This window comes from Heliangelus exortis, chromosome 15 (assembly GCF_036169615.1).
Source record: "Heliangelus exortis chromosome 15, bHelExo1.hap1, whole genome shotgun sequence".
Classification (NCBI taxonomy): Eukaryota; Metazoa; Chordata; class Aves; order Apodiformes; family Trochilidae; genus Heliangelus; species Heliangelus exortis.
Window position 1 is genome coordinate 10,311,121 of NC_092436.1, and position 8,752 is coordinate 10,319,872.

The 8,752-nt window shown below is 50.0% G+C and overlaps 1 protein-coding gene across 1 annotated transcript; it reads left to right on the top strand.

Annotated features, from left to right (window-relative positions):
* Positions 1–1,359: 1,359 nt before the first annotated feature.
* On the top strand, positions 1,360–5,132 carry LOC139803097 (sulfate transporter-like). The gene is made up of 3 exons (XM_071758933.1): positions 1,360–1,441; positions 1,755–2,385; positions 3,160–5,132. The coding sequence occupies exons 2-3, from the start codon at positions 1,768–1,770 to the stop codon at positions 4,756–4,758; spliced, it is 2,217 nt and encodes a 738-aa protein (XP_071615034.1). The 5' UTR covers positions 1,360–1,441; positions 1,755–1,767; the 3' UTR covers positions 4,759–5,132.
* Positions 5,133–8,752: the final 3,620 nt, after the last annotated feature.

Genomic DNA, 8,752 nt, shown 5'->3' on the forward strand with positions numbered 1-8,752 from the left:
GAGTAGAGACAATATCAGATGACAGGCCAAGATACAAAATTATCTATAACTAGGAAGGATTATAGAACACATGAAGAGATCATCTTTTATGGACAAGAGCAATGACAAGGCTGAGGAAAGATACAGTCCATTACTGAAAGAAGGGGAAGGAAATGGGAGCTATCAGCTGATGAAAATACATGAGCTGTGGAGGAATGGCAGAAATAAAGAGAGTTCACATAAATAGATAAATACATTGAGTAGCTGTCTACCCTACCATGTGCTCTCATTTTTTTCCTGTTGCCAGAGAGCACTGATGTTTCTTATTTGTTTACTTCTAATTACTGAGATGCAGATTTCCACTGATGAGATAAATGTAACTCAGGATGCTGATCTCCCCCTCCTCTCAGGTTATTTCCCCAGCACCTAAATCAAAGCTTTGTGAAAATGTTTTCTCCCCATACCCCATATCATCTCTCCAAATGCTGGGGGCTCTCAACCCCCTCCCAGAACAGTGTCAGAAGCAGAGGCAGCAACCAAGCTGCCTGATTATGGAGCAATGGCATGTCCAGAAAAATCTTAAGAGACCAGGTCAGTGAAAAAGAGGTGGAAAAGAAGGAGTGGAGAATGAGGTGAGTAGGAGTGTGTGCTGAGAGGTCTGATGCAGGTTGTTGGCATACATTGCAAGGGCAGAGCAGTTACAGATGGTGTTTATGAGGCTTCTATTTCAATTCAGAATGATGAGACATTGCCTTTTTTCCTGGCTACTAATATAATTGTTCTCTTTTTCCTACAGAAGAAATGCAGTGCTGCATTTTACCAAATTATGCTTACTTTTGCAAAGCGAAATCCCTTGTTATTTGTGCTAAAGGGCACAAGCAAGATGTGGATTGTGCAGGTTTGACACATATATTGACTTCTTCTGCCTACCTAGAAATAACCTGTGTTGTCACACCTTTCCTGTCTGTGCAGATGAAAACCTGAGCAGAGAAGTCTGGCAGGACTCAGGCATCAATGCTCTGCAGGGAGGCACAGGCAGGAAGATTTCTTTGCATTTTTTCCCATTGTTTGGCAAACACACCTCCAGATACCAACAATACTGTTATCTGGCAGGAGTACTTCTCTAAATCCCTTCAATCATTCTTAATGGCCAGAGCAAGTTGTCATCAACAATACTCTTCCAGAATGATGTTTGTTTTCAAAATACAACTGGGTTTGGATGGCTGCACCATTTTCATCAGCTGTAGCCAGATAAAAGGGCCGAGCTCCTGGCTGAGTAACTCAGTAACTCAAGTGATCTCAGTGCATGGTCCAGAAGAAAGGCAAAGAAAAGGGGTTTGGAGTTGTTTGCCTCGTGCTTCCTCTGTTCACTGTGTGCTGTGAGGTGAGGAGCTCCAGGGAAGTCCACAGGGAAGAAGCTCCAGGTAGTGAGAAAGCACCACGTGTCTCTCTGCAGGAAGAGGTAAGAGATTTGGGATGAGTGCTGTGAAACAACCCAGCAGGGCTGGGGAGTGGGATTTCTTATCATCCCTGTTCAATTTCTGAACTGCAGCCATGCTGTGAGGTCTCCTCACAGGGTTGTGGTTAATCGGGTCCAAGAGGGAAAACAAACAAATCAACCAGCTCAGTGAGAAGGTGCTTTTCTGTTTGATTTTTCTGAGGTTATTTTCCTTTATTTATTTATCTGTACAAGCTGTGTGATGAGCTCTGCAGCAAAGTAAAGCATTTATATGTGTGACTGCAGCTCCTCATGGCTGCCTGTTCTCCCAACTCAGCTCTCTCGGTGCAATGGAGGACGCGTCAAGCCAGAAGTCAGGACACAGCAAAGATGTACTGAGCTCCCCACCACCAGAAGAGAGCCCTGCCAATTTTATACTTGTCAGATTGGAGGAGAATGAGCCCTCAGACTTCAGCACCAAGGATTTCATCCTAAAGAAAGCCAGAGAGGTGTGCACATGCAATCATCAAACCATCATCACCTTCTTCTGTCGTCTGTTCCCAGTGTTGGAATGGCTTCCCCATTACAACATCAAGACCCAGTTCCTGGGAGATGTCATATCTGGGCTCCTGGTGGGGATAGTTGCCATCCCCCAATCCATCTCCTACTCCCTCTTAGCCAACCAGGATCCCATCTACGGAATCTACACCAACTTCTTCTGCAATATCATCTACGTGGCTATGGCTACTTCACGCCATAACTTTGTGGGTTCCTTTGGTGTCCTGTGCCTGATGATTGGGCAGTCTGTGAACAGACACCTCCAGCTAGCAGGGTACAGCAATGACAACACGGGCTCTTTGCTGGTGGGCAACTTCACCTCCTCCAGTAATGGGACAGGTACCTGTGACAGGAGCTGCTACGCCATCACTGTGGCCCTTTCCTTAAGCTTTCTGGTTGGTCTTTATCAGGTACAAATGTTCACTCTTGTGTTGCTTCCCCTCTGTCCTTGGCCTGGTAGGAAATTCTCTGAGCCTAAAGATCTCTCAGCTCCAGTCTTGGTTCAGAGTCATGAGAAACTTTTCGTGATGTGACTAGATCCTGACACCCTTGAGTCAAATGTAGTGATTTAGAAACCCCCCAACACAGTTGAATATGAGGGTTTGTTTCCTTCCATGTCATAGGCCACATCCTTGGATGTGTCTGAAACTTGCTTAGGATCAGACAGAGCAAGGGAGAAGGAACTGTGAATAACCAACCCAGCCCTGGAGCTGAGCTGGCCTCTGGGGCAGGTTAGAGCAGGTTTTGGTAGGAACAGCCCTCGAGGACCCTGCCATCAGCAGACCCTCCTTCAAAGGCTGCCCTCCCTGGCAATGTCCCCACTGCCTGGGCTCAGCTGTCACCGAGCAGCTTCAAGCTCTTTCACTGGGACAACTAAAACTCAGTGCATCACCAGTTTTAAGGCACTGAGTGGTACTCACAGCTGCTGCCTGGGCCTTCAGTGTTAACCAGGTGCTCTTATGGTGTGTAAGGAGAGAGCAGCAGGGACCTTCTAGCCTGCAGGTAAGTTTTTTAGTTTTTCATGCCACAGATTAACCTCTGAAGACAAAGTCCTGTGCCTCACACTGGGTGCCCAGCAGACAGAATAGCCAGAGCTGCTAAAGTGGAAGCAAACTAAAAAACTGCCTGCCACCTCTCCCAGCCCTTCTCTTTGAATCTAAAGATATGGCTGGCTTGCTTTTCAGATCCTGCTGGGGCTTTTACAGCTGGGCTTTGTGGCTGTCTACCTATCAGAACCTCTCCTCAGTGGCTTTGTGACTGGCTCCAGCCTCACCATCATCACCTCTCAGATGAAGTACCTCCTGGGACTGAAAATCCCTCGTCATGAAGGGGTGGGGTCCTTCATACTGACATGGGTTGACCTTTTCAGATATATCCAGAAGTCCAACATCTGTGACCTGATCACCAGCCTGGTTGCTTTGGCCATCATAGTGCCAGTCAAAGAGCTCAATGACCGGTATAAGGAGAAGATGAAGGCCCCATTTCCCATAGAGCTGCTGGTGGTCATTGTAGCCACAGTAACATCTTATTACTTCAACTTCGAAGAGCGATACAAGTCTGCTGTTTGTGGGGTTATCCCCACTGGTTTCAGAAAACCCACTTTACCAGATATAAACCTGTTTTCCACCCTGGCAGTTGATGCTCTGCCCATTGCTGTTATTGGCTTTGCCATGACTGTCTCCCTGGCGGAAATCTTTGGCAAAAAGCATGGCTATGCTGTTCGTGCCAACCAAGAGATGATTGCCATTGGCATGTGCAATCTGATCCCTTCTTTTTTCTACTGCTTCGCCAGCTCCGCAGCCCTGACCAAGACCCTGTTGAAGGAGTCCACGGGGACCCATACCCAGATCTCTGGCCTGGTCACCTCCCTGGTGATGCTGCTAGTGCTGCTGTGGATTGCCCCACTCTTCTACTCACTGCAGACCTCCATCCTGGGTGTGGTCACCATTGTCAACTTGCGGGGTGGCCTGAGGAAGTTCCGTGATACCCCCCGCATGTGGCAGCTCAGCAAGCTGGACACAGTGGTGTGGTGGACAACCATGCTGTCTTCAACCCTGATCACCACAGAGATTGGGCTCCTGGTGGGCATCTGCTTCGCTCTGCTCTGCATCATCTTCCGCACGCAAAGACCCAGGGCCACGCTCCTGGGCAAGGTCAGCAACACAGAGATCTATGAGGATCAGTCCACTTACAAGCAGCTTAGCAGCATTGCCAACATAAAAATCTTCCGCTTTGAGTCATCCCTCTACTATGCCAACAAGGACTATTTTAAGGCTGTTCTCTACCGGAAAACCGGGGTAAATCCTATCCTGCTGTCTGCTGAGCACCAAAGAGTGGAGGCCCAGGGAAATGCAGACACAGGCAACAGCAAGAGCTCTTTTGGCACCAGGTTTGGCTGCCTGAAACCTGCCAAGAAAAGAGTTGAGAAGCCTCCAGCAGCTGCCTGTCCTCCCTCCACAGATATGCACACCTTAGTTCTTGACTGTGGAGCAATGCAGTTCATAGACACCGTGGGTCTCTCTGCTCTAAAGGAGACACATCACGAGTACAAGGAGATCGGTGTCCAGGTGCTCCTGGCTAATTGCAACCCCTCCATCCGCCGCAGGCTCAGAGAGGGAGGCTGGGCTGGAGACACAGACAGTGGTGGTCAGCTGGCTTTCCACAGCGTCCATGATGCAGTGAGGTTTGCTGAACGGTGGTACCATGTGCAGCAGGAGGAGGGCAAGAAGAAAAATGATGCTCTCCCAGACCCTGGAGATCTGAGCTTCCAGGTGTCTTTGTAGACCTGCATGATTTCTAAAGGGGATGGGCTTGGTATGTTCTTGAGGGCAGCTTTAATCCTTGTGCAGTCAAAGCATGCAAAATACAGTTTGACGAACCCTCAGCAGCAGGCATGGGGCAAAAGTGTTAGGGAAAGAAAGTGTGGATTTCAGGAGAGATTCCCAGCAGGTAAATAATCCCAGAGGCAGTTCAAGGTCTGTCCTGCCGGTGAAGAGCCTGGGTGGCTTTAAACCCATCTCGTTTTTGGAAAGGGCTGTGCCGGACAAAGAAGCCGAGCAGGGAGGCGGGATGCCAGGCTCCCACCGCCAATTCCTTTGAACAGCCACCCCCGGTGCCTCTCCCCTCAGAGGCACCGAGCGCCCGGTTCCGCGCTCGGTTCCGCGCTCGGTTCCGCTGGGGGGCGCGAATGCCCCGCGCTGCGCGGCCCCGCCGTCGGCTCCGGAGGGGTTCGGGGGTGCTGCGGACCCCAGCCCCGGGCAGCGCTGGCGGGGGAGCAGAGCAAGGGGGTGGGGGGGGCGAGCGGAGGGTCCTTCGTTGGGGCATGGGGAGCCGCCGTCAAGAGAGCGCTGAGCTGCCGGGGTCACCTCCGGGCTGCAGCACTGTCCCTCGCTGAGCAGGTGACATTGGGGAGGGGGGGAGTGGGAAGTTGGCCCCAGATGTCTGGGAGTGGCCCAAGCTTTATGCCCAAAAATCTCATTCCCCGGCATTAACCGTCTGGCTGATTTGGGGAGGAGGAAGGGTCGAGATAGGGCACTAAGGCAAAGGAGAAAAGGAGCTGAAAGCAAGGTCTGACATCTGCTCCTCTGAGAAGTCCTGGTGATGCTTCCCACCTCCCCACGGGAGGCACGGTCCCATCCTCTGTGGCCAGGCGTGAAGGTAAGCAGCTCCCCTGTGCTGTGCCTCTTTGCTCTGCAGCTCAAGGTGGGCACCCCCAGACAAGACAGGGGATGCAGCCAGCTTGGACCCATCATGAAGTTTCACAAATGCAACTAAAGTTTGTTACCTGGAATTTCCTTCTCTGTGCACCTCTACTGTCCATATACTGGTCCAAGGCAGAATAATGTGAGAAAGAGAGGAGGATGCCACCACCCTCCTGTGGTATAGACTCTGATATTGTGGAGAAACAGATATTGTTGGAGAAAATGATATTGTGATAAAATGATACTGTGGAGAAACAGACACCCCAAGGCATCTCTGGGTGCCAGACCATGAGGCCACTCTTTTGCCTCCTGAGATGTGCTGCAGCAGGGCACGAAACACCACTCCCACTCACTCCTTCACTCATTAATAGATTCTCATCTTGTGCTACCTTTGCTTTGAACTGCCCTTGCCTCCCCCACAGCCCATGTGAGTTAATGTGGGAAATGGATTGCAGAGGCTTGTTTATTTTCTGAACACCCTGTGGAAAGGAGTTTCATGGCCCCTCCATGGCCACAAAACAGCACCAGCAAACTGGTAACAGCAAAGCACTTCCCTTAAAAATAAAGACATTTCTGAAAGCTGCTGGGGGTTTGTTCAGCTGATAGTTCTCTCTCAAGCCCTGTGAGATGCTCAGGACAACCTGCTTCAGTGGAGAAGAGGCACATTCCCCTGCTGTTACTTATAGATTGAGGTTCTCAATTTCTGTGGCTGAAATCCAAGATTTCCTGCCTAGAAAAGGTATCTGAGGTCACCAGCTGCTCTTCATAAGATGTAAATCAGGAACACCTGTGCCACAGCTTCCAGTGGCCACAGTTCTCCCAGTACTCAGCAGAACCTGTGCATGGCCAGATCACAAGAAAAGGGGGAGACATGGTGCTGCCACCCATAGCCATGGGGTTGCCACCCATAGCCACAGAGCAGGGCTGCCTTGTACCTGCAGCAAGGCCCCAGATATGCAACTGGAGAGGCCTTGCCTCCAAAGTGGACACCAGGACCTGTCCTTTCTCCTAGGCTGCGACAGCCTGCTGGCTCTGCTTCTGCATTCTGGGGGTGAGTCCTTGCTCTGAGGCTTTGCAGCATTGCCAAGTACAAGAGCAGCTTTTCTTCTGTAAACTCCATTCGTAAAAAGACCTCTTAAGTTGCATGTTTAATATACAATGATTCCTCTGGCCTCATCCGAGAAATACAGCACCAAAGATACTGTGCTGAAGGGAACTGTAGCTATGGCAGTCTCCTGGGAGTCCAGGGACAGGGAGCCTGCTGTAAATAAAGTGCATGGAAAAGGAAACCTGCTGGCTCTGCTCAAGAAAATGTATTTTTGTTGTTGAAAGTCTAATCCAAATGGTTTGAAGAGCATAGTATGCCCAGGTTCTTGCAGGTCCATGGAGCAAGGTTGTGAGTGTCAGATCAAGCTAAACTGAGGGGCTAGTACAAGCCTTGCAGGGCTGGGTTGAGAGTGTGCCCTGGGGACGTACAGAAGTGGGGTGCAGCTCTAAGGAGCAGCAGCTCCTATGTCTCTCCAAGGGTGCTCTCAGGCCATCACAGCATAAGGCAACTCCCCAGGAAGGTTGCATCAGCCATGGAGCAATGGATAATGGGGAAGTTTTGTGTCTGAACAGGAACAGTAAAGATGAAATGCCTTGTTACCTGCAAGGATTGTAACCTTCCTTCCCCTTTGGAATAACATTGCTCCATTTTTTTTATAAGACCGTTTATAGGGCATATTAAATTGCTTTAGTTAGACTTTAGATACATTTATGATTTCACTGGGGTCATAAAGCCACAGCAGGAAATAAAACCAGTGCTGATAACTCCTGGGCACAGCCTGGTGCAAGATAGTGCAGAGAAGTTCACTGTCAGAGCAATTGCCCTTTGTGATGGTAAATGGCTGAGCAGTTTCTGCTCAGAGCTGGGAGAGCTGTGAAAATACCAGAGATACCTGGTAGTATTATGGGATGAACTGAGGTGTCAATCTCCTTCCCTCTCTTACCCAGCCCAGAGCAGCTGGGATCTCTCTGGCAGTCCTTGCACAGTCTGCCTGGGCTGACTTCCCAGCCCATCAGGTCCAGCATCTCCTTTCAGCCCACAAGTCAAACGTCCTGGTGAGCTGGTGTTTCTTCATTCCCCACAGGGTAGCTCAAGAAATACTATTTTTATACCCGTTCCCATGAAGTGGCCCTGGGTTGTAATTGACACAGGAGAGATGAGGAAAGACAAATGGCAGAGTCCAAGGTCATCTTATAATCAGAGTTACAGGAGATCAGGGTGGCTTCTCACCACCTAAATCCCCGGTTAGAGGCAGATGTGAGCAGGAAGGGACCCAAACTGTGTTTCCCAGTTCCCAGTGATAAAAGGCTGCTGTTTAGGGCACAGGGCACTAGTCCTCCTCCAGCACCCAGCTGCAACAGCCTAAGTCCCCCTCTTTGCCAAAGGACCTCACCATCCCATGGGAAAGCTGACCCTCCACATCTCCCACCCAGGAGGACATCCTGCTGGCTTCGACCTGCACCCCAGGGCATTTCACCTTAACCTCTCCCCTAAAGCTTCCCCAGGAGCCCAGGAAATGCCATGCAGCTGAAAGCAAATGTTATCCCTCCTGGTAAGCAGCTCACCTGTTATTCTCCTTCTCTCTCTTCCCCCCCCCCCTGCCTTCCTGTGGATCTATAAATACTCCAGGAGTGTGATAAATAGAGGATTGCTGCTAAGACTTTGTCAGCTGCACTTGGAGCTGACTGTGCAACTGTTAATTATGCTGCAGCAGCAGCTGGACAGGTTTAAATCCTTTTGATGCCTTGAAACGCTCCCTCTGGGAAAGTTTAAGGAATAAAGGTTGTTCTGGCTGATGGGTGTTTGCTTCCCCTTCCAGAAAACCTATGAGATGCTGAATGCTGCATGGAGGGCAGTTCTCCTCACTCCCATTGCCTGTTCCTGGAAACACACACTCGGTATCATGGCAAAAAGTTGTTTCTGCAGATCTGTACCTGCAATAAAGCAGTTAGCATGCTGCCAGGCCATGCAGAGAGCTTACCCATGCAAGCATGCCCTAGAAGACATGGCTGAGTTGGAAAGAGAAAG

What these genes read in the sequence shown, in the direction of transcription:
- LOC139803097 (XM_071758933.1), top strand. Translation starts at nt 1,768, where the DNA reads ATGGAGGACGCGTCAAGCCAGAAGTCAGGACACAGCAAAGATGTACTG. An exon ending in TTCTGGTTGGTCTTTATCAG is followed by an intron (nt 2,386 to 3,159) that starts GTACAAATGTTC and finishes CTTGCTTTTCAG; the next exon opens with ATCCTGCTGGGGCTTTTACA.